Raw genomic sequence first — 27802 nt, forward strand, 5'->3', positions numbered from 1 at the left:
TAAGAGGTGATGATCTCTGAAATAATGAACACTTGTATAAAGACATTATAAGAGGTGACGATCTCTGAGATAATGTTCTAACCAATAGAGAACTACTAGCAGATTTGGATGAATTTAAGATCATGTTGTGATGGAGGCATTTCTATGTCTATGAATCACAACTTGGATAAAAGAAGAATTTAATTATTCTCCGAATTTTATCCAGTGTAATGGCAGATCTTAATTCAAATCATGTTCTGTGCCTATGAGTCACAACTTGGATAAAGGAAGAATTTAATTATTCTCCAAATTTTATCCAGTGTAAGGCATTCTAGTAATGGATTGCCGGTAGAATCTAGATCTTGGATGAAATCAAGATCATGTTGTGACAATGACATTTCTAAAACTCCAGACGTCACAACTTGGGTAAAGGGAGAATTTAATTATTCTCTAGTCTTTATCCTGAGTATTGCATTCTATGCAATACTGTTATCACAAGCTCAAGTAATACTTCATATCACAAGCCTTGTCAAACACCCTGTGTTACAAGCCTAGGTGATTTGATAGTTTGTATTACGAATGATACTTAATGATTTGATCACAAGCTCCAATGATAACTCATATTACAAGATTTGTAATATGATGTGTTTTACAGGTATCATTTGTATAATGATACATCATGCTTGAAATTCAGAACAGTATAGAGAGTATATCTATGCTTAATCATCTCTATTGATGTTGCAAGATATGTTTCTAACACTTATCTTATCAAGTTAAGACGGAGTGTTAGTTCCTTGTAACTTTGACAAGACAAGTGTTCTGATTTTCAGATCAGTATGATCTGGATGCATGAGTTCCCTTAAGTATTGGTCACTAGAACATATTGTCCCCTCTAGACAAATCGGCATCTTCCTTGTGACTTTTATAAGCCTTCTTATTTACTAGTGTGGTTAGTTACTAACCATTAGTAACTCTTGGAATGGGCACCAATCTCGAGGAACCAATCATGTTTTGAAGTAGGCCAACCTAGAGAGGGAATGTACATGTCCATTCAATGAACATGCCCCTTGAGTTAGGTATACCGGAGGGCTAGATTGCAGATTAGAAGACACACCGAAATCCATAAGTCTGCTCTTCTAGCAATCTGCCCAAATAGGATCATCTATAGGAGTGTAAACATTTGTAGAAGATCCATGATATTAACATTATGGAGTCTTGTCAGATATGTCAGTCTAGTATTAGACCATAGTTGACAACAAGGAACTATCACAAATGGGGTGCTTTGATACTTGATCATCTAAGAGGACCATCAAGAATTATTTTCTTATCTCTATTCATTGCCACCACATTTTAATTGGACACATCTTGTGCACCTTCATCACTTTCTATATAACAGTATGAGTAAGGAATCTTTTGCTCCTCTTAGAAAGGCAAGTTTTCCCATGATATTTGGATGTCTATTTGGGAAGCATATGGAGATCCATGTGTTCCTCCATCTCCAGAGGACATTCTACATCTGATCACTCCAGCTATGGTTTCTTCAACTCTAGATGCGATCACACCTCCAGATGCTCCTGTTGCTCCTATTGATCCTATTTCAGCCACAAATGCTTCGTATTCAATGCAACAAGACCTTTCATTTCTTCCTACTTTACCTTCATGCAACGACTTCCTTCCAAGCATTGCACAGCTATTTGTGGAGACTCACATTGAAGATGTGGGGGACATCCTTGATGATATTCGTCATCTCTTTGCGGCGAATTCTTCATCTATTGCCACAGTGATCGATTCATGTACTTCAGCACAGCAGGGTACACTTTGTCTTCCAGTTTCAACCTCAGGTGATGACTTCTTGACTGACATTTCAGGTTTATTCATGGAGTCACACATAGCAAATTTGGAGGACTTCTTTGATGATCTATCGCTTCTCTTTGTTGAGGACGATCCTTCTACAGTTGTTGCAAGGGCTCACTCTGACCCTCATGTCCATTCTCTACATGATCAATCTTCACCGATTGGTGTGATTGTGGATTCTTATGTACAGCAATTGTTGGAGGTCTCTTTATCAATTGAGGAGACTATTAGTTCTTTGAAACAGGTTCTACAACAATCCTTGCTAGATCTGAACTTCTTCTCAACAGTTTTAGAAGGAGCCACCATCAGTATCAACACAAGGACACTTGAATAGGTTTCAGGGACACCTTACATCATCGAGATTCTTTCTCCATACAGGGGACGCATCTCACCTATACCTTTGCCATTGTTTCTTCCAAAGGGGAGGAACATTATTCAATGGTCATGGATCAGCTTCTACGTTGGAGCATTTCTCACTGGCTGACACACTACCTTTCGGGGGGGGACTACCTCGTCTCCTTCTTCTTTATGGGGGGGGGGACTTTTTCGTCTTAGGGGGTTTTGTCCTTCTCCCATTTCTCTATTGTATATACTTGATGTATGTTGTAATGGGGGGGTCTTAATTACTCCATCCCTCCATGCATCCCTTTTTCATCTCTCTTTTTGGGGGAGAGTTTTCCCAATGAGGTTTTCCCTCTTTCTCCACTTTATGAGAGACTGCATTTTCATTATGTACATGGGTACCTAACATGGCCTAGTAGTCGGGACCCATTTTGCATTTTAGTTTTTGTGAACTTAAGTGCATTCCACTAAGTTTCACTTAAGTGGGGGTGTTGGTGTAAATAATTTCACTATTTACATTTACTTAAGTTTTCTTAGGTTAATGCATTATTTTATTATTTATTTTTGTGAGACACTTAGGAGTTTGCGCACCTTTATGAGTTGACATGTTGACAACACAAAAGAAAGCAACTCTAATTCAGCACATGGTGTCTACAACACTCGACTTTGCATCATTCACTGAGTTGTCTCGTAGACAACACAGTTATTCGCACCCCCTTTTTAGCACATGTTGTCTACAACATAAATTTGCGTGATACACCTTTGTAGCCTTATCCTCTCATCATCACACTTACTTTCGTGCTTAATGGAGGATATCCCATATCTGGTGGACATGTGCCTAGTTGTATGACTTATCATGATGCTGATTCTTAGGCATTCTAGATGCATCTTAGAGGCCTTTATATACAAGCACTCCTAGTGTACTTTCAAGCTACATTGAATGAATATATCATCATTCTGATCATACTCTCTCTGGTCTATTGTTGTGCTTGTGTTTGAGTTCTTAGTTCTTGGGTGAATTTTGCCCTAAGGCAAATTTTTACAGTTAGTAAGGATTAGTAATGATCACAACATCAATCAATGTGATCACAAACTTATTGGAGAAGACTCTTACACATCAACAAATAAATGACTGAATGGATTGTCTAAATATCGCTTACTACCATCAATGCATAATCATTAAATTATGTCATGCCCAAACTAGGGCAAAACACACACACGAATATGTATATATATATTTTTAGGTTAAAAATTAAACTACTCTAAGTTTGATATGTTTGTGTTCAAAGTTAAAGTATAGGTCCTCTACCTTACATTTTAAGATTATAAACTAAAGGAGAAATAAATCGTTAAATAGAACTCTCGCTATAAGATTGATATAAAAATATGTTTCATTAATTCATTAGTCTAACATAACCTCGTTTTAAAACAAAACATACTTATTGGTTAAAAACTTTACTTTATTGCCAATAGTGGCATGTTGTGATGGTTAAGTTGTTGCGTTGTTATCCTTGCCATCAAGGTTCAAATCTCATGGGGATGAGGTCCTTCCTTTGTGGCCTCACTGGTTCATAGCTGGGTCAAAGCATTTACCCCTCTTTTAAAAAAAAAAAAAATTTACTTTATTAAAACTAATTTCTAGATAAATTGTAACGTCTCTGATTTCAACCACACTATCCTTTGAACTAAGCTAACTTAATTTATTAAATTTTATCATTTAAGAGGGATACTTAATTACACTAATATGAAAATATTTAAAATTGAACTAACTAACAACATGCATACCAACTATACCATCTAAATATATATAAAGAAAAATACTCAACTATCTTCTAACAATAATTGTGATAATTTCGAAACTTACTAACAAGAAATAATAACAACTAAAACTTATACTACACTATTACCTAACTAACTAATAATCACAAACATATTTTAAAAATATATCCTAAATTAACACTTGAACTAGAATAATAAAACAACTTGCAAATATCAAAATTACCAAATGATACTAGTCACTAATATTTAAAATGTTACAAATACAACCATGAAACTAATTAACTAGTCCTAACTAAATCAATTTTAAAATCAACATAGTACTAGACTAACTTAATTCAAAACTAGAAGAAAATGACTAAGCTAATTTAATAATTTAAACTTTAAACTAACCTAACATTACCACTACACAGGCTATACATGCTAACTAATTCTAACAACTATGCTAACAAAAAAAAAAAATTAATAACTACTAACCTGATAAAATGAATTATATAATAAAAGAAAACTAATAACAATACTAACTAAGCATTCTAAGTAAACTCAAATGAACTATTTTTTAAAAAAAACTATTAAAAAAAAAAAAAGCTACTGAAACTAACTAATAACTACCCTTAGCAACTTGCAATCCATACTACCCACACCCCCTCCTAAACCTAACTCCAAACACTTGGCACGTGGCCTTGCCATCTACTGACGCCTCCCAAGACCTGTCAGGCCTGGCACGCAGCAGTACGTTGCCCCTTCCAAATCTGCAAGCGCAGACCTCTATCTCCCTTGCGTGAGGGATAAAAGAACCAGTTCCATTCATAAATTTTACACCCCAAACTAGTCACATCATGCCCCCACTAGGTGCCATCCAAGACACCATACTCGCTGCCCAAGGCAAGAAGGAGCGCAGACTAAATGGAAGATTTTGCGTCAGGTCTGCAAGGGGGTCATAAATTGGAGAGGACTATTGGCCGGCTACTCAAAAACCTTTTCAACCAATCTTACTCCATTTCTAAGTGCTGCCAGTACTTGTAGTGACAGTCTGGACATGGGGCGCGTGATCCCAGGTTGCTTGGTGGAAGAATTTCGCAAGGGCATGGGCAAGGGCAAGTTTACTATATAATGAAACAAGAACAAGCTTCCCCTTTTACGTAATGGCTTGCTGACTTGGTGGCCAAACATAAATTGCAAAAAGGACAAGCATATCCCAATACGCCCAACTCATCGTGCGCAGGTTCTTCTGACATGGGGATGGCTTGAGAAGTGGGGAAAAGTCTTGACCACACCAGGGTAGGGGAGTGGTGCATTTACTTTATAAAGTTTATTAGGTGGAGGAGAAACTTAGCTAAATATATATATATATATATATATATATATATATATATATATATATATATATATATATATATATATATGTATATGTATATACATATACATATATATGTATATGTATATACATATACATATATATATGTTTTCAACATATAAGACCTCTTTTTTGGTGTTAATGTTTTCTTTTATTTATGCATTTAAGAATTGAACATTTAATGAGTTAAGTGGATGATGGGAGAATCTTTTTAAGATTCTCTGTACTCAAAGGGAGATTAAAATTTCTCCATACAATTTCCAAAGAGTGTTTTTCACTCCTGGAGATGCATTTTTGAAGCCAATTTTTAAGTGATGATACTTTTCTTGCTATAATTTCTAACCTTTCGACTTGCATAACCAAATGTGTTAGTGTTGCATACATTTTCTTCATCGTTATACATATTTATAAGCATTAAATGACAAAATCAAATAACTGAAGTAAGCATCACACATCGTAAAATAGCTTAACAATGTTCAATGTATCCAATAATGTTCTGACATAACAAAGCATGAGTATCAAAATAATAATGTATCCTCGGTGCTAGGATGGGTCGGGGCGAGGCCTCACATCCTCCCCCACTACGCATGAACTTCCTCCTGGAGTTCATCAAAAAGATAAGGGTACTGTGCTCGCATCTGTGTTACATCCTCCCAAGAAGTCGTAACCTCATCGTAGCAATCCCACTGGACTCCAACCTGGTCCAGCTCTCGACCTCGAAGTGCTAAGGTCCGTCGGACAATAATACGGATGGGCTGTAGCGCTAACTGGCCGTCCGACTCCACCTGCAAAGCATCCCAATCTATAATATGAGACTCATCATAAATGTATCCTCTAAGTATAGAAATGTGAAACACATCGTGGATGCATGACAGGCTAGGTGGCAGGGCGAAACGGTAGACAACTGGTCCTATCCTCTCTAGGATCTCGAACGGTCCAAAGAACCGTGGTGCCAACTTAGAGCCCTTTCCGAATCGGATCGGACTCTTATGTGACCGCACCCTCAAAAAAACTCTATCGCCAACCTGATACTCCCGATCTATCCTCTTCGCGTCTGCATACTTCTTCTATCGATCCTGTGCCTCTCTCAGGCGTTGTCTAATCAGAGTCACCTGCTGCTCCATCTCCTTAACCAACTGAGGGCCAATAGATACTCGGTCCTCGATCCTGTCCCAACTCAACGGCATCCTGCAAGGTCTTCCATACAAGGCCTCAGAAGGCGGCATACCTATGGAAGAATGGTGCCCATTGTTATAGGCAAACTCGACAAGATGTAGGTATTCCTCCCACTTGACCTGATGGTCCATCACGTACATACGCAACATGTCCTCCAAAACCTGATTCACTCGCTCGGTTTGCCCATCGGTCTGAGGATGGTATGCTGTACTAAAATTGAGCCTAGTGCCCAATGCCAACTGCAACTCTCTCCAAAAAAAAGAGGTGAACAATGAGTCCTTCTCGGAGATAATCTTACGGGGAACGCCATGAAGTCTGACAATATCCTGTAGAAACACCTACGCTGTGTTTCGTGTTGTATATGTAGTACGCACGGGAGAGAAGTGGGCAACCTTGGTCAACGTGTCAACTGTCACCAAAATGGCATCATGGCGATGAGACGACAAGGGAAGACCAACAATAAAGTCCATAAATATATCATCCCACTTCCACTCTGCAATCTCATGAGGCTGAAGGAGCCCATCGGGATGCCGATGCTCTGCCTTCACCCTCTGACACTCAAGGCATCTCGCAATTATGTTAGCAATCTGCACTCTCATGCCTGGCCAGTGATATAACTGTCTCAAATTTGCATATAACTTCTTAACACCAGGGTGCGCTGCATAAGGTGCTCTGTGAGCCTTGAGTATAATGAACTCACGCAATCCCCCAGTGAGGGGTACATGCATACGTTCTCTATGGCGCAAGAGTCCGTCGGACTCCAAGGAATACTCTGAATACTTCCCTTCTAAGGGTCTCTGAGAACGCACCACCTGACTGACCTCTGAATAAAGTTCATCCGTTGGCAAGTGCTGAAGAATCCTTTCCTTCAAATCAGTACAAGTAGTCATAAATGATAGCTCATGGCGCCTTCTACTTAAGGCATCTGCAACTACATTCTCCTTCCCCTTGATGTAATGAACATCAAAATCGTACTCACAAAGGAACTCCATCCACCTTCTCTGCCTAGCGTTAAGGTTCAGCTGCGTGAATATGTACTGTAAGCTCTAGTGGTCTGAATGAAGCTCAAATCTATGACCCAGTAGAAAGCGTCGCCACCTCACTAAGGCATGAACTACTGCCGCAAGCTCTAGGTCGTGAGTAGGGCAGTTGAGTTCATGAGTCTTCAACTTCCTAGACTCAAAGGAAATGGGTCGGCTACCCTGCATAAGAACTGCCCCTATACCATCCAAAGATGCATCTGTGCACACCACAAAGTCCGTGGATGGGTCTGGTACTGCAAAAATCGGTGCACTCGTGAGGGCTCTCTTGAGCTCTTGAAAAGCTCTATCACACTTCTCTGTCCACTCATACTTCTTTCCCTTCCTCTGAAGAGATGTGATGGGATGCGCCAATCTAGAGAATCCTGTAATGAAGCGTTGATAATACTCTGCTAGACCCATAAAACTCTTCACCTCAGTGACACTGGTGGGTGCCAGCCAATCCATGATGGCCCTAATCTTCGATGGGTCTACTGAGACACCATCGCCTGATATGACATGACCCAAATAATGTATCTCAGGTCTAAAGAATGCACACTTCGACAAGCTGCCAAACTACTGGTTCTCCCTCAATTTCTGCAAGACCTGCCTCAAGTGCTCTTCGTGCTCCTTCTCATCACGAGATTATATCAAGATGTCATCCAAGAAAACAACCACAAACTTATCCAAAAAAGTACGAAATACTCCATTCATGAGGCTCATGAATACAGCTGGAGCATTTGTGAGGCCAAATGGTACTACGGTGAACTCGTAGTGACCATACCTAGTACGAAATGCAGCCTTAGGAATATCACTATCCACAATCCTCAACTGATGATAACCTGACTTGAGATCGATCTTCGAAAATACTCGAGTGCCCTGCAACTGATCAAAGAGGTCATCAATCCTAGGAAGAGGGTATCAGTTCTTGATGGTTACTTTGTTCAATTGCCGATAATCAATACACAACCTAAGTGACCCGTCCTTCTTCTTATCGAAGATCACTGGTGCACCCCAAGGTGACACACTAGGTCGAATATGCCCCTTCTCTAAGAATTCCTCCAACTGAATCTTAAGTTCACTAAGCTCATGGGTAGTCATCCTATACGGTGCTCTCGACACTGGCTCTGCTCCTGGCACAAGATCAATATGGAAATCCACTGCTCTAGGTGGAGGCCTACCAAGGAGCTCTGAAGGAAATACATCTGCAAACTCCTGCAAAATAGGAAAATCATCAAGGGATGGCTCCCTCTCAAGATCTTCCTCCCTATCGCTGATGGTGATAGCGAACAACTGACATCCTTTTCGCATGCACCATTTAAGCTGCATAGCGGAAATCATACGAAGGGATATGGGTCTCTTAACCCCAAAGATCACTCTAGAGATACCATACTCATCCACACATTCCACACCCTCTTTTGTCGACAATCCATCTTGGCGCTATGGGCATACCGCCAATCCATGCCAAGAATAACATCATAAGAACCTAGAGGGGTAATACATAGATCAGACATCATGGACATGTCTCCAATCTGAATCGAGCAACTATGCACCATGGAACTGACTGACACTCTGGCTCCTGAGGCTAACTCTACCTCCCAGCTGACATCCTGACTAACTGCCACTAGCCCGCAACACTCCACAACGAAAGGAGATATAAATGAATCAGTAGCTCCATAATCAAATAAAACAATAACCATGCTACCTCGTATACTACCTGTAGCCTCAATAACTGTGGCCTGATGCTCGACCTGCAAAAACTCTGTGGGATCTGCCTACGTCGCCAACTGTCGGCTCTGAAAATGCCCCTCTCTGACCACTAGAGGACTGTCCCTGAGAACACGCTCTAGCAATATGCCCCATGCCACCACAAGTGTAACATGGTCCTCGTGTATAGGATCGGGCACCCTGTGATCCAGACTGCTGTGGGCCTCCTGACCTGCTAGATCCACTGAATCCACCCCTAGAAGACTGCTAAGTCTTCGCTGGCTATGACTGTGCGGCCTGTACTTTCTGATCCTGCCTCGGACCCTGTAAATGCCACTGCTTGGGCTTGGAGCCCTGATAACCCTGTGAGGGTTTCTGCTGCTGCTGCTGGGGTTTTTGCTGCTGAGACTGTTGGCCCTTAGAGGACCCTGCTGTGTAGTTCTGATTCCCTTTCCAAGGGGGTTTCTGCTGGGTAGAGTTTCGGTTCTGAGACCGATCTCGTGACTCCTGTCTACCTCAAGTGTCCTCTGCAACTAGTGCCATCTCAACAACCTGTCTGAAGGTGGTAGGAAAGGCCATACGAACTGGACCCTGAAGTGAGAAATTCAGGCCCATGATAAATCGATGCACTCGCAGTTTCTCGTCCTTCATATATTCAACATAAGGAAGGAGCTCGAGAAACCTGCTCTCATACTGAGCCATGGTGAGACCCCTCTGATGTAGAGAATGAAATTCCTCTATCTGCTTCTGCCTGAAGTGCTCAGACAGGTACCTCTCCGTGAACCTCTCTAGGAATGACTCCCAGGTGAGGGTATCCATGCTCACTCCTCCAATGGTCTCCTCCTGATGCCACCAATTGGAGGCATCCCCTCTCAACTGATGAACTGCTAGTCGTGCCTTTAGATTACTCCCATACAGACGTAATTCAAAGCACCGCTATAGGCTCTGTAGCCATGCCTCTACTACTGTCCCCTCAGTGGAACCGGTAAATAAAGGTGGCCCGAGTCGAATCAATTCCCTGATATCATCTCCTATATGTCTAGGAGGTCTGTCAAGTGGGCGTCCTCTCTGGTGTATTGACTCTTCCTCGTGCTCACCCTGTCCCTCTAACTGTCTCGGCGGGGGACTCCTAGTCCTCTCTCTGACTCTGGGTCCACCTCCTCCGGGTCCCTCTGCTTCCACAACTAGAATCTGCTAACCTGGCTGAACTACTGGTACTACTCTCTGCTGAACTACACCGATCAAAGTCTGAAGTGCATCTATAATGTCCTGGTTCAGGTTCGGTGGTGGTGGAGGTGGAGGTCCATCCTCCTGTCCTGCTCTACCACCTCTCGCCCTACGACCTCTACCTCTTCGGTTGCTTCGTGTAACAGGAGGCATCCTACACAATTAAAGTTTTTAATTAAGTTTAGAAGCATAATGGTTTTAAGTTCCTAGTGTTGAAACACAGGCTCTGATACCAAAATGTCATGCCCAAACTAGGGCAGAACACACAAACGAATATATATATATATATATATATATATATATATATATATATATATATATATATATATATATATATATATATATATATATATATATATATATATATATATATATATATATAGGTTAAAAATTAAACTACTCTAAGTTTGATATGTTTGTGTTCAAAGTTAAAGTATAGGTCCTCTACCTTACATTTTAAGATTATAAACTAGAGGAGAAATAAATCGTTAAACAGAACTCTCGCTATAAGATTGATATAAACATATGTTTCATTAATTCATTAGTCTAACATAACCTCGTTTTAAAACAAAACATACTTATTGGTTAAAAACTAAACTTTATTAAAACTAATTTCTAGATAAATTGTAACGTCTCTGATTTCAACCACACTATCCTTTGAACTAAGCTAACTTAATTTATTAAATTTTATCATTTAAGAGGGATACTTAATTACACTAATATGAAAATATTTAAATTTGAACTAACTAACAACATGCATACCAACTATACCATCTAAATATAGATAAAGAAAAATACTCAACTATCTTCTAACAATAATTGTGATAATTTCGAAACTTACTAACAAGAAATAATAACAACTAAAACTTATACTACACTATTACCTAACTAACTAATAATCACAAACATATTTTAAAAATATATCCTAAATTAACACTTGAACTAGAATAATAAAACAACTTGCAAATATCAAAATTACCAAATAATACTAGTCACTAATATTTAAAATGTTACAAATACAACCATGAAACTAATTACTAGTCCTAACTAAATCAATTTTAAAATCAACATAGTAATCGTTAAACAGAACTCTCGCTATAAGATTGATATAAACATATGTTTAATTAATTCATTAGTCTAACATAACCTCGTTTTAAAACAAAACATACTTATTGGTTAAAAACTTTACTTTATTAAAACTAATTTCTAGATAAATTGTAACGTCTCTGATTTCAACCACACTATCCTTTGAACTAAGCTAACTTAATTTATTAAATTTTATCATTTAAGAGGGATACTTAATTACACTAATATGAAAATATTTAAAATTGAACTAACTAGCAACATGCATACCAACTATACCATCTAAATATATATAAAGAAAAATACTCAACTATCTTCTAACAATAATTGTGATAATTTCGAAACTTACTAACAAGAAATAATAACAACTAAAACTTATACTACACTATTACCTAACTAACTAATAATCACAAACATATTTTAAAAATATATCCTAAATTAACACTTGAACTAGAATAATAAAACAACTTGCAAATATCAAAATTACCAAATGATACTAGTCACTAATATTTAAAATGTTACAAATACAACCATGAAACTAATTAACTAGTCCTAACTAAATCAATTTTAAAATCAACATAGTACTAGACAGACTAAATTCAAAACTAGAAGAAAATGACTAAGCTAATTTAATAATTTAAACTTTAAACTAACCTAACATTACCACTACAAAGGCTATACATGCTAACTAATTCTAACAACTATGCTAACAAAAAAATAATATTAATAACTACTAACCTGATCAAATGAATTATATAATAAAAGAAAACTAATAACAATACTAACTAAGCATTCTAAGTAAACTCAAATGAACTATTTTTAAAAAAAAACTATTAAAAAAAAAAAAAGCTACTGAAACTAACTAATAACTACCCTTAGCAACTTGCAATCCATACTACCCACACCCCCTCCTAAACCTAACTCCAAACACTTGGCACGTGGCCCTGCCATCTACTGACGCCTCCCAAGACCTGTCAGGCCTGGCACGCAGCAGTACGCTGCCCCTTCCAAATCTGCAAGCGCAGACCTGTCTCCCTTGCGTGAGGGATAATAGAACCAGTTCCATTCATAAATTTTACACCCCAAACTAGTCACATCATGCCCCCACTAGGTGCCATCCAAGACACCATACTCGCTGCCCAAGGCAAGAAGGAGCGCAGACTAAATGGAAGATTTTGCGTCAGGTCTGCAAGGGGGTCATAAATTGGAGAGGACTATTGGCCGGCTACTCAAAAACCTTTTCAACCAATCTTACTCCATTTCTAAGTGCTGCCAGTACTTGTAGTGACAGTCTGGACATGGGGTGCGTGATCCCAGGTTGCTTGGTGGAAGAATTTCGCAAGGGCATGGGCAAGGGCAAGTTTACTATATAATGAAACAAGAACAAGCTTCCCCTTTTACGTAATGGCTTGCTGACTTGGTGGCCAAACATAAATTGCAAAAAGGACAAGCATATCCCAATACGCCCAACTCATCGTGCGCAGGTTCTTCTGACATGGGGATGGCTTGAGAAGTGGGGAAAAGTCTTGACCACACCAGGGTAGGGGAGTGGTGCATTTACTTTATAAAGTTTATTAGGTGGAGGAGAAACTTAGCTATATATATATATATATATATATATATATATATATATATATACATATATATGTATATGTATATACATATACATATATATGTATATGTATATACATATACATATATATATGTTTTCAACATATAAGACCTCTTTTTTGGTGTTAATGTTTTCTTTTATTTATGCATTTAAGAATTGAACATTTAATGAGTTAAGTGGATGATGGGAGAATCTTTTTAAGATTCTCTGTACTCAAAGGGAGATTAAAATTTCTCCATACAATTTCCAAAGAGTGTTTTTCACTCCTGGAGATGCATTTTTGAAGCCAATTTTTAAGTGATGATACTTTTCTTGCTATAATTTCTAACCTTTCGACTTGCATAACCAAATGTGTTAGTGTTGCATACATTTTCTTCATCGTTATACATATTTATAAGCATTAAATGACAAAATCAAATAACTGAAGTAAGCATCACACATCGTAAAATAGCTTAACAATGTTCAATGTATCCAATAATGTTCTGACATAACAAAGCATGAGTATCAAAATAATAATGTATCCTCGGTGCTAGGATGGGTCGGGGCGAGGCCTCACAGATTATAAAGATGAACAAAAAAAAGATTACTTTGTGATTACAAATTGTAGAGTACAAGTCACAGATTCATTCATGTAGCACAAGCATTCTCTGTCAAGGTTTGAGAGAGATTAATTCATGTGTGCAGCTCTTGGTTGGTGTAACAGAGTATCAAAGAATACAATTTAGCCTCATTCTAGGTTACTAGGTGAATTAAAGAATGAATATTGGCATACCATGGATAAGTTTAGACAAATGGAAAGTCATATTTGCTGCTATTGCTAAGCTTAATGGATGTTCAAACCTTTATTGGATGAAAGGACAAAACTAGAACTTGAAGACTACTACTCAAAAAGAAGAAAGAAACATATTTATATCAAGAAGGATGTTGATGAGATCTTGCTAGATAAGAATTCTCTCTTGTGTACATTTTTTCCTTTTTATAATTTGTAGTCAGCCTCTATCTGTATCCCTTTTTACTATAAGAGTCATTTACCTTGTCATGCTCTTGTTCTTGGTCCCTAGGGATATTCTTGCAGGAAAAGAAGAATAGTGCATTCGGAATATTGCCAAGGCAATTATGCAGGAGATGGTAGCATCAAGGATTACAAAGCAAAGACAAGATGAGAGCTTTCCAAGTAAAATGGAGTAGACTGTAAAGGTATTTCTATTCTAATCTCATATGATGAGAAAGATATCTTTCATGCTTGGGACTATGTATACTTTTGTGATAGAGGGAGCAACTAGAGGATCTACTTTGATTGACATTCAATGATTATATTGGTTTAGATGAAGAGGACAATATCAAGATGGTTTCTCTAGTGATTAGTCGGAGAACTATGATTCATGTTATGGAGTCCCATGAATGTAGGTTGGAAGGGCTTTATGCAGACATCGAGGTTGTGGATAGATGGATGCTTATTGGTTTGAGGAGCATTAAAGAGAAGAGCTTGATGCATCTTGTGTGAAAGTCGTGTGGGTTGAAGAATGAAGACACAACTTGCTAAGTTGGTGGCATATATCTAGATCAGTTCTTCGAAGAGGAAAATTTAACAATTAGAGGGAGCCAAACAATCCATTAGACGCAACCTAGGACAAATAGGTCAAAAGGTTGAAATTAAATTCAGAGGGAGTCTAAAATTTCATCAAAAGCAACCTTGGATGATAAGGTCAAAAGATTGATATCAAATTTAGAGGGAGTTTGATATCTCATCATAACCAAATGAGATGAGAAGGTCAAATCTTCTTAACAAGTCCTTTTCCATGAAGGAGAGATTTGAGGTATAATCCCTTGTAATATATTCTTCTATGTAAAAGAAGTTTGAGATGAAAGCTCCTATTTCATCCTCTGGAGAAGCTCTAATGGATTCACCCTTTGATATGGTTTATGATGAATGCCATATGTGTTATGCCATGACAACACCACGTGGGAGAATCAACGGTGACCTTGTGGTAAATATCTTTGTGAGTTGACGATCTCACAATGATAAAAACACAAGTACATTTTACCATCTTTGTGACATGATCTCATAATGATGGTTAATATCTCGTGAAGTAATGTTTAAGGATAGCAATATTGGTGGGGATATTACATGGGGTGATATCTGAGGAGATGTCATAATGGTGGACCTTACATGTGGAGATATCTAAATCCATAATGGCGGATAAAACATAATGTGATATTTAAGGAAAGTCGTAATGGTAATATCATGTGAAGTGCCATAATGGTCAAAACACGTAAAGTGATGTTTTGGTTGATAATACATGAGGTAATAACTTCATCAAGTACAAATGTATCCATTGTGACATAACCTATATGGATTCCTCCCGAGCTAAGAGGGAGTGTTGAAAATAGCATCGGGAAGACATACTAGAAATTATCAATAATGATACTTCCCTAGCTAAGAGGGAGTGTTGATGTTATTGTAGTTATGGTCGAATTCCTTTAGGCCAACATAGATAACATAAAGGTTGTCATTAGATTATTGACAACATAATTATTATATTATATTAAATTGAAAATATAATTATTATATTAATAATAGTTATATTATATATTATTATATTATATACTATTATATTATATATAATTATAATATATACAATTATAATTATTATTTTATTATATACTAATATAATTACTATTATATAATTATACCATAATATGACTATTGTGGAAAAGTGGTGACCCTTGGTGATGGGGCACCACCCACATATATGTATGAAGAATGAATATTTCTCCAATGAACTAAATAAAACTATACTGATGCAGAGCCAACTGGGAAAAAACTTAACTTTCATGAATTGACTCAAGAACTCTTAATGGACTCCCAAATAGGCTCAACACCTTTAGGAAACTTCCCAACTTGAATTTCACTCTACTACTGATTTCAAACTCTTTAGGCTACTTTCTCCAACTTATTTTGCAATGTGTATATAGGTTCTATAACCCCAACACCTGATCTCAAAACCCAACTCCAAACTGAACTTTGTTTTCAACTCCAAGGTCCCACTTAGGTCTCTCAAACCTGTCATAATACAATTGATAACATAATTATTATATTATATTAAATTGAAAATATAATTATTATATTAATGATAGTTATATTGTATAATATATAAAAATTATTCTATTATATAGTAATATAATAATTATTATATTATTTTATTTATTAAATAATATAATTATTATATTCTATAGTTATATAATTATACCATAATATGATTATTATGGAAAAGTGGTGTCTCTTGGTGACAGGGCACCACCAACTTATATGTATGAAGAATAAGTCTTCCTCCAACGTATTGAATAAAAATATACTGATGCGGAGCCAACTGGGAAAGAAAACTTTAATGAATGGACTCAGGAGCTCTTAATGGGCTCAACACCTTTAGAAAATTTCCCAACTTGATTTGCACTCTCCTACTGGTTTCAACCCTTAAGGATACTTTCTCCAACTTATTTTGTGATGTCTCTATAGGTTCTATAACCCCAACACCTGATCTCAAGGCCCAATTCCAAATTGAACTCTCTTTTCAACTCCAAGGTCCCAATTAGGTCTCTCAACCCTGTGTTAACACTTTTCACCCAGCTCTTCGAAAACACTAGAAGATTAAATTGCAGATTCAAATAACCTTTTGGACATATTCTAACATATCCCGAATCCAGGTCAATTTCCTTTGACAACTCTGTATGATAAAGACCAAACAGTCTCAATTTTAGGCCTAATTAGCCCTATTCCAAAAGCAACTATAAGAAATATTCAACTTCCAGACCCCATACTCTCAACAGTCTTTAGTTTCAATGCCAAACCAAGGATTTTGTAACAATTTTGCTCAAATGACTCTCCCTTGTAGGCTTTCCAACAAACCCTCCTATTTAATGGCACAAAACTAGGGCTTCCTAGATCTCTGACTTTCCGACACTTCTCAGACTCGAACAAAGATCCAACACAATATTTAGGACATGCCCTAACACCTTCAAGTATAAAAATTCCCCCTTGTTAATGTAGATTTCCTACTGCTATACCTGTAGCAGCATTTCACACCCTTTTACCACACTCAACTCACGGTGATCTCTGGTCAAATGCTTCTCCCTGCACTCAAATAAGTTAGTAACATTTGTAAAATGTCACAATAGATCCATCCTACAGGAAACAGCAATTGAACATCTATAGAATGGATCACTGTGCCTCTTGGACTCTTGTAAGAGTCAAATTAATAATCCCGTTCTGTATCAGTCAGCAAACTCAGATCACTTTTAATGCCTCAAATTTCTTTAAGAGAGCATAGAAATGATAGTCTCAACCCTATGCCATAACAAGATAGTCAGATTTCAAAGTTACAATATGAAAGCATTCAAAAACAAGATAAAAAATGCAGGAAATGTGAACTTTATTGAGTCAAAGTCATGTTTTTTCCGTGGAAATGTGAACTAATACTAAATTAACTCCTATTGATCCCAAATCAATTCCAAGGCCTCTCAATGGACCTCGTTACCTTATTGAATTACTCTAAAGCCCTACTAGAACCTTTCCTATCATAGATCCATTGAATACATCAGTTTGATCCTATGGTCCCTTTAGGACCATTAGGATACTTCGCTGGTACATCATGATTATTACATGCAAAAGCCATAATTGGCTTCAAGACATCATAATTGATCCCTAATGCCTTTGTAACGCCATCCTTGACCCTTTATGAGTTCTTATCTCTGTCCTGTCCATTAGGTGCTCCTGTACCTTATACATACTAACAAAATTCAACAAAATGAATTGGTATTAAATATAATTACAAGTGTTAGCTATAATTGTCTCTAAGACTACATTGTCATCTGTGAACATTAATATGGTATATCTTTGCCTTGCCTTGTTTCTAAGGACATTGATATGACATAGTACCTCGTCATTTGTGGATGTTAATATGGTACAATACCTTGTTGTCTAGGTATGTTGATATTGTACAGATTTAATCTTGCCATAAGTGGATGTTGACATGGCTTAGTAGAGCTTCCTTGATGAGAAAAGTATTGCTCAAAGCTGCATGGACCACCGTGTTCCATGTGATGGCACTCCCACTCTTGAGTCTCTGGATCAAACCTATATTTAGATCTCACTAGTGACCTTGTGCACTTGTGGTATGTTGTACTTCAATCTCAGTGATTGCATTGGGATTAGTGTGCCATCCCCAAATTATTGCACTTGTATAGTGTGTGCGTAAGCCTACTCTTTATACATGCACTATGTTTGTTTGGGTCGTGTAACTATCTCCGCAAACATGTTAAGGTGGACTTGAGGGTACCACATATTTGGGTGACATGACACATCAAAGTTGGGAACTAGCATACATGTGGCAAACTAATTACCAATTGCATTGCATCGAGCATGATGTAATATTTTCTATCCCTATGCACTTACTTTCATTGGTTATGCTTTCATGTTACCATGCTCAATACATTAGTTCATTTTTTGTATATGTTGATCTTAGAGTGAATTTGGCCTTGATTTTATGTTTCTAATACTCCTAGGTGCAGATGGCATCTCTTTTTGGCCATACATTGGTGTTGGCACTTAGTTTTTAGTTATTTTTCTAAAGTCTTCATGTTCCTATGCATTTATGCAATTTGGTGTTATGCAGGGTCGCTATTTGGTGTTGTACAGGGTCTAGGTAAAAACTAGCTAGGTTTTTTAATATCCTTTACTAATTCTAATTCCAATTTTATGACTTTTGATCTTGTCAAACACTTTACACAAAGGGATATCTTGCCGATTGCTTCTAATATGCTTAACCTCAATCGGTAACAATGGAATTGCTTGCAAATGTCTTCGAAAACATCTTAACATTTTCTTATAATAAAAATGCAATTAATTGATTACAATCATTGAATGATGTCCAAGACTCTTGGCTTAAAAGGGAACGTTCTTTACAAGCTCTCTTGTACCAAGTTAATCTCCATGAAATCTGAACATAATGGTACCAACATGAAGGATTGCATATCAGCTGCAACCCCTACCAGGATCTTTCACCACCTCAAATAGGTTTATCAATGGGAGTGATCGTTCCCAATGACTAATGGAATAACTTTGTAGAAACCATAGTTACACCACCCTGGGGGAGGGGGGGACGGTGGAACAGGGGACAAGTTTCCGAGACGAGGAACAGAGGGGCTTTAATCTAGGGACAGCGGGGGGATGGTGGCAGGGGACAAGAGGGGGTGTGTGTGTGTGTGTGTGTACATATGGTACTTTATGCTAGTTATGAAAAGATGTATTGCAATATAAGATATAAAGATGTAAAAAGGTAATTCCTTGAACATCAGATTGAATTGGAAAATCGAACATTAAACACAAATAGTCGAATCAGCAAATAGTCAACATCGAGGTATCCCCCATCCTTGGCAGAGGTGATGGAATCTAGTGGCGCCACTGGGGATGGGGAGACGGGGTCCCCAAGTCTCCGGGACATGGGGAAAAAGGGGGGACACATCCCAATGTTACTATGGTAGAAAACCTTGGCTCCACAAATGAACATATGAAAGCAATTGTCAAGAACTCCATGAATAGAAACTTAATTGTCCTCCTATTTATACTTTTTCTCCAAGAGGAGGTGGATCCTTTAGAAGCTTTTAAGAACATGAGTAGGTGGATCCTTCAAGAAGCTTCTTGAGACATAAGGAGGTGGGTCCTTCAAGAAGCTTCTACAAACACGAGGAGAAACTTCTAGGAACATGAGGAGGTGGATCCTTCAAGAAGCTTCTAGAGACACGAGGAGATGGGCCCTTGAAGAAGCTTCTAGAACCATGAGGAGAAGCTTCTAGGAACATGAGGAGGTGGATCCTTCAAGAAGCTTCTAGAGACATGAGGAGGTGGTTCCTTCAAGAAGTTTCTAGAAACATATTTTATGTTGTTGCTTTATTACAATGATTAATATTTTGTTTTGTGGCTTTATTATATTAATTAAATATAAGGTTACCTTTTAATATTCAATTAATTAATAACCTTACAAATAATTGATTGATCTCTCCTTATTTCTCCTCTTCGCCTTTGGGAGCATAAAGGCTAGGATGATAACTATGACATGGCTACAAGGAAGGGGACATTACATGTTTGGAATACCCTTTACTCTTATGATCATTTTGATGTTTTCACTTTCCATTTTCAGTCATTTAGGTCATATTTTATTTGGGTTTTAAAATAAGCTTGGTGTAGTTGGTATAGAGGACAGATTGTCCCCTCAATTGATGACCGTGGACACTTATCTAATCCAATCTCCTGAGGTTCGTAGGACTTTGTCCAAACTGTAGCAAGGTATCTTGTAGGATGTGTACGTCCGTTTTGTATTTGTGTTCAGATTTGTCATGGAACCCTTGGAAGTTATTACATCCCTTCCTCTTGACCATATTATTTTATAAACATAATAACTATAACCTATAAAATGCAACTATGGCAGTTGATGGATTTCAGTTGATTTTGGCTATGTTGATTTTCTATCGAGAACAGATGTATAAAAATTATTTTAGGGGGAACTGAATTTTCATATATAGAAAATATGAAAATGAATTGTTGATGCATATTCATGTTAATTTGATAACATGAGATTATTACAATGACATGGAACCCTTGGAAACAATTACATCCTTTCCTCATGACTATATTATATTACAGCCATAATAACTATAGCCCACAAAATGTGACAATGGTGGTTAGTGGAATTCAATTAATTTTGGTTTTGTTGATTTTCTAATGAGAATAGAAACGTATATGTTGTTATATCAATGAAACTAATTTTAGGGGGAATTGAATTTTCATATATGGAAAATAGGTAAATGAATTGCTGATGCATATTTATGTTATTTTGATAGCATGAGATTATAACAATGGCATGGATATCTAATTCCCCCCTTGTCAAGAGATGCACGAGCAAAATTATCTCGCAAGCAAGGAAAGAGTATCATTAGCATAGGAGTGTAAGAGCAAACAATGAAAGTTACGAGTGTCACCCAAGCTAGAACCTTGACCATTGTCAGTTCCCCAAGAAGTGGCTTGTGGTACTTGGGTGTCTAGGTGATTTAATTATGCTAGGCATTCAATTTCGTTATCAATTTTAACAACCTAGACAATCATTAAATATCCTTGTATTAAATTTTTTTTATATAAAGATGGATAGATAGATATTCATACAAATATATTAATTTAGCATTTGATTTGCCTTTTGTTGTGTGTTTGGCAATACTACCGTTATGTTTTTGAAGTCTCACAAATATAAATACATACAAATATATATATAATACCATTTATATGTTTACACATTGTACTCTCATTTGTTATTCTGATCACATAGTAATTGGATGATATGTTTCACATTTGATTTATTTTGGGGAAGCTCTTGACGTACGTGGCAAGAGAAACTCCCTCTTGCTACCTTGGCAAGGAGATCCTTTTGCCAAACCAAGCTAATGATCAGCACCGGGAGTTCATTCTTCCTTTTCTTGTTTGCAATTTTGGAGAGGGCAGCTTGTTAGGATTTTGGTGATAAGAATCATTGGTATTTTGTCTTTTTTCGCTGCTGTTGATAGTGCTTTCAAAGGAGGATTTTACTTGTGGTCTGATCTCTCCTTGATTGTATAATCAAGTGTGTGTTCTTATTTTGATTTCTCTTAAATTTGAAGGACAGTATTCATGTTTCAATGCTTCAAATTGAAACACATTTCATTTGGAATGAATGCCCAACATCATGGGCATGGTTGTGATGATGATTGTCTCTTTGATTCATAGTTATGCACATCCGTGCATGGCTACATATATTTGCATCCTGGCTTTTACATTTGCAACACAACATTTCATATCTAGATCGTGGCTTATATTTCTGTAAAATGGCATTATATATATCTGAATCTTGGCTTTTTATTTGCAGCACAGAATTATACATTTGCATCATAACTTCGTAAATCTACAACAAGGCATTAGATAATTGCACAATGGCTTTATATAGATGAAACATGGCATTATAATATGCATCATGACATTACATATCTGCAACTTGATATCAAATATCTGCATTATGGCATCATATATCTGCATCTCGGCTAGACGGCAATATATATTTATATCAATGCATTGTTAATCTGTCTAAGTTTGCATCTCAATTTGTGAAAGAATAATCTGCATGCAACAATGTTTTGATTATGCATCATGGTAAAATCCGCATGCATGTCATTACGTTTTGTACTTATTGAAGAAATAATAACTTATCTTTGATAAAGAAAACTGCTCACCTCTATAAATGCAGTGAATCCTTGTCTATTTTAGGAAGGAAATATTGATGTTTATGCTGATATGAAATGATTTCAGTTAAGGTCTGTCCTGTTGGGTTCCCTCTGAATATTTTACTGTCTCTCTGGATTGCAATCAGACTGTGAAAGAAACTGAATCTTTGAATTTTATGTTGAACCAATCAATAGAAACTCCTTAATCTGTAATGGACTAAACTGATCAAGATACAGCCCTGGGATGGGTATAACATAGTATTAAAAATTTTAACAGTGTATTAGGGTCTAAGCCATCAGGATTGTGATATCCAATGTACCGGACCAGGAAGTCCATGGAACAAGTTGGGTAGTGAAATTGATTGCACAGAGTACGTGCTTGTACTCGCAAGACATTGGCCAAGGCAGTACTGTGCTATGGGTAGTATATGTCAGTCACTAGAGCCTCTAACTAGGAAGGTCACCTAGCAGACAATAATGTCTTTATGATGACAAGCTATGATGGTTGTGCGATCTACATCAAGTCTCGGATGGCAAGAAAATCGAAACCATAATCGTGTACTCATGGGAAGGGCTGGCTACTTCCTATTGAAGTTGTGCAGGTGGCAGTCAAACTTGAAAGATCCATGGTTAGGTGGTAAAAACCCTAGATGATACTTTTTTATGTATTTATTTTAATTATGTTAGTAGAATTTTTGGTTGTTACAGAAGCGTTGTAAACTTCTACTTGTGCGCAATTGTTGTTATATTTCATTGTTGTAAACTTCTGCTTGCACACAAATGTTATTATATTTCATTCCTGCTTATGCAATGTTTATTATGATAATACACTCTTGTTATTAATATTAATATAAATGCCTGAAAAAAAAATTGTAAGTGCATGTATTACCCTAAGTTATGAGGGTTCCATGATGGAGCATTACACATGCCTTTTGCAATCAAGGAATTTTTGCTTGTGTCAAAAAATTGTATATCTGCTCATTAGTCTATGCCCTCTCACTACACGCTAGATATCCATTACAGCTATTTAGCATATTTCAGATTACTAATAGAGGCATTCGAATTTGGAGATGATATTTAAAAATTCTTGATTATTGCTTGGACTTGCAATGACCAGCAACAATGAATTAAAATTCTTGATTCAGAACCAAAAAATTTGGCTTAAGTTGGGTCAACAATAAACACAATAGTTACTCTAGTGTACATATAATATATCTAACAATTGCATTGAAATATATTTCATGGAGTGAAGACAATATCTATCAATCAAGAATCAATATTGTTTTAACAGTTAAAGACCACCAAACACGCAGAATTTTCAAAGAAAATTCACAATACTTACCCAAGAAAATAGCAATTTATTTTTCAAATCTCCAAATATAAAATTGATAAATCCGTTGACATTGTGCCTGCGAATACAGACAAGATCAGCTCAACTAATAATTATATCAGAATTCTAACAATAATTAACATATAATGCTCAGGAACATACTGTTTAGAAGATGACCATATTCCTATTTCAAAATTCTCGAAACAGAATTCAATGAACTCGTCGCAATAAGGCCTTCTGTAAACTGTAATTTCAGAGAGAAAATCAGCATCAACATCGAGGCAAGAAGAAATTTTGTAATAAGAACTTCCTATAAACTGCAACTAAAGAAAATTAACTGCCCCATGAAGATTCTTAAACGGAAATTTGATGATGTGAATGCAAACAAGTTTACTACAAGCATCACCCAAGGAAAAGTCAACACAGACAAGAGAACAGACAAATTTTGTAAAATCCACAAAAATCTATCATTAACTTTGTCATGTTTGTGTATTTAAAGCTTAAAAAACCTTACCATGATGCTTGTTGACTTTTCCATCAGCAGGACGGTTAGGGCGCTTTTCATTTTTGAAGTAAGTGTCTAAAAGTAATCCATTCACATCAAGAACAAGCAGTTTCTTCTTTGCAGGAGCACCCATTTTTGTCTCTGCACCAACAGCAATTTACTGCCGCACCTTAGCCTTCTAATCAAATTACCTAGAAAACTTTTTAATGCTGATTTCCTAACTGAAACTTGTAAAAATGCTGCCAATATTTGTTTCTACTTTAACTCAAAATTACATAGCCAATAACATTGTCTGGTCTCTTCCTGATTGAGAACACTGCAAAAGGACCTGACAGAGTGACCTACCGATGTACCACTCTTGCCAAATAACCAGCACAAGGTTTTACACCCTCTGGAAGAAGAATCAAAAAATTTCACAGTTGCAGATAAGCTTTATCAAAATTTATCCCCCTTGCTTTGCTTCAAAACAAAAACAGAATTGATTTCAGTGCATGGATGGAGAACCACTTTCTTTAGACCAGGCATCAAAAACACATAATGAAATGAAATCAATGCTATTATTGCTACAAGAGAATTTTTTTTTTAAATCCTCTATAAACACTCAAAACTACAAAATGTATTCAAAAGCATTATATATTATCAGTCTCTTACAATTGTCCTTGTTAAATTCCAAGAAACTAAATTCAATAAAGTTATGAGTATGACTACGGTATGCTTGCAGCTTGCTGGAAAAATATAAGTTAAACAAAAAAAAGGGATAAGAGTCCTTGGTAAAACATTCAAAATAGCTACTAAATAAACCAGAAACATCAAAGAGCTTAGAGAACATATGTTGCTCATTCTTTTTCCCCAGGTTAGGTAATGTTGAGATCAGCCCTAAGCATTTTTTTCCTCAGATTTGGTGCAGTTGAGATTGACTGTTTTCATATATATAACTGTTTGTTAGGTTTTTTATAACTTTCTTTGTATTTAATTCTTTGTTTTTTTTTATAATAAACAAAGTTTTAACAGCCTGTTCCCAGATTTATCCTTCATCGAACTAGGCATGTCCATTCAACCCCACCCAGGCCTCTTCATTCGGCCCTGGCTGTGATATACCCTATTTGTAATATCAGTTTTATATATTTGATCATTAACTAAAAAGTTATTGAAGTTAATAAATGATTATATTAATTATTAAATAAACAGACAAGTTACAAATGGAAATATATTTTAACAAAATTATTAGTAAAAATATATATACATGCTCCAACCTGTTCACACTAGAGAAGAAAAACGTAAAAAAGTTCAGGTTTCTCTTTAGCAACTGTATAACCTTGAAGAAGGAAATATATGTAAAAACAACAAAGTAAATATCCGGAGATAAACGAAAATTATTTCTTCTCAATGAGTTTTCGCGAATAAAATCAGAAATTGAATGATACGAGCTCAACATTCCGAGGCCAGCCTTTAAAAGAAGACATGCATGCTCGAAACTCACGAAAAAGCCTAAAGTCTTCACTGTTGTCTTTCCAAAATATATCTTCAAAATATTGAAAACAAGCGTTTACAAACAATACTCAACCTTAGCCTATAATAAAAGCTTGAATAAGAAATGAGAAATCTCTATGTACTTACTTGGAATCCAAAGCACTCCATTGGCCGGGCCGACAAGCACAAAATCCTTTTCCAATGAAAAGAAGCGAAGGAACCAAAAAATAGAAGACCACGAACCGCCAACAATAACAGATCTGCTGCTTATTTGATGGGTTCAATGAACAAACATGTAAACTTACAATTTATTTTCTTCCGATGCCCGAAAACTAACAAATCTGGTGTCTATGGAATCGTCACTTAGAAGCCGTTACAGATTTAAGCAGCTTCATATTCAGAATCTCGATGAGCAGATAAATCGAATGTCTAACAAAGGAAAGAATTTAAGGGTCTGTAACCCTATCGAGATTCCTCAGAGTTTGGAGGACGTCCTTCTGCAGCAAGAATAGAAAATTACCGAATCTAATTTTCTCCAGTTAAAACACGACATTTCTTTTTAGCAAATTTTATTGGGCAGAATATCAGATCTACGCCGTGCACCGTCAGATGAACATGCTTTAGCACTTACACGGACTGACATTAACTTCTTTTTACACAAATAAATCTTAGTGATACGCATTGAAGAAGGTATAGCTGATTTCAAAGCAAGGGATAAACTTTTGAAAATATTTAATAGAATATAAAATATTATTTTATTTAATATATTGTTATTATAAAATATTAAATAATGTTATTACTATTAGTTCCTTTTATGGCAGGTGACTATTGTTTTCGTTTGAAGTCTATTTATATTTGTTAAAGCTTAATAATTTCATTATATTTTAAAAATCTAAATATTGCTATTTATTTACTTCTAATTTTTGTCCTAACTACTCATTTTGAACAAATTCTATTAAAATGTCACTAGAAGTTTCCTTCTCCCTTATGTTTTTGGGCTTTCACAAATGTCTTTAGGTTAAGAGATATTGATGTATAGGACTTTCTTAAGGACGAAAATTAAATTGCACCAAGTTATTTCGCTACACAAGGATTGAAAAACTCGTAATTTTTACCAACTACTCTTACCTAATTTTCATAGGTTATATTGAACTAGCAAACGCTTTTGAACCAACAATTTTAAACATAGTCGGAAAGCTTGCCTTCAATGAGAGAAACTAGCAACTAAATTTCAAAGAGAGCTTGGAAGGCCCAAGAACTACTTTCTAATAATGATTCCTATTTTTTCAAATATATTCTTTCTCACAATGTGTTTTAGAAAATACCTAAATAGAATATTGGGTTTGTTATTTTCCTTTTTTATTTATTTTGAAAATGTATTTGGCAAATACCCGACTCGAATTTGTTATCTAATGTGAATTACGAGTGTGTTTTTTAATGCATGTGTAATTTAAATAATGTCAAAACACGAGTATTGACAATCATAATCTCTATTTTAATTTATTTCAGGTTCAATCATGTTATGTGCTTCTCCCTTTATCCAAATATGTGTTTCACCAACCCTATCTTCATTGCCGAAAGCTATACTTGAAATCAGTAGATGTATGTAGTTCTTTAGAGAGTAGGCATGAATATTTCACAATTCAATATGCAACTCATCAAGTTGTCATGAAGCTCTACCTCTTTAAATAATCATTGGTTTGATCTTGTGTCTATTTGAGTCTCTGTAACACAAAAATTGTATATGTATACTCATCTTCTTTATTTTTGCTATCATCACCTAGGCTTCTCTACTTGTGAGATAGATACCATTCTTTGTTTTATATACTCTTGGCATGTTATGAAAGAAAACTCCAATGAATCCTCGAACACATCTTTGTTGGTATAAAGGGTCACTTAGAGTATTTTTCAAAAACGTTATAAGAACCATTCTTTATGTTTCTTTAAGTTTTTCATGCTCATCTTTGATATGGTTAAGTGGGTTTCTACTGTCATATGCTTTTAAACCATCACTTGTATCTATGGGGCCTGGACTTCTCTAGTTATGAGGATAATTTGTTTCTTC

General features: G+C 36.3%; 1 protein-coding gene across 1 annotated transcript in view; it reads right to left on the reverse strand.

The window, feature by feature from the left end:
- Positions 1-26361, reverse strand: part of LOC149534263 (uncharacterized) — a 51412-nt gene extending 25051 nt beyond the window's left edge. Inside the window, exons 1-5 of the mRNA XM_089807007.1 lie at positions 25885-26361; positions 24613-24726; positions 24277-24408; positions 23925-24006; positions 23775-23841 (exon numbers count right to left, since the gene is read on the reverse strand). Of these exons, the coding sequence (XP_089663133.1) occupies positions 23775-23841; positions 23925-24006; positions 24277-24400 (273 nt within the window). The 5' untranslated portion in view covers positions 24401-24408; positions 24613-24726; positions 25885-26361. The remainder of the gene's footprint in view (positions 1-23774; positions 23842-23924; positions 24007-24276; positions 24409-24612; positions 24727-25884) is intronic.
- Positions 26362-27802: the final 1441 nt, after the last annotated feature.

Source organism: Cupressus sempervirens, chromosome 10 (assembly GCF_028749045.1).
Source record: "Cupressus sempervirens isolate cs-2001-9-10 chromosome 10, ASM2874904v1, whole genome shotgun sequence".
NCBI classification, from domain to species: domain Eukaryota; kingdom Viridiplantae; phylum Streptophyta; class Pinopsida; order Cupressales; family Cupressaceae; genus Cupressus; species Cupressus sempervirens.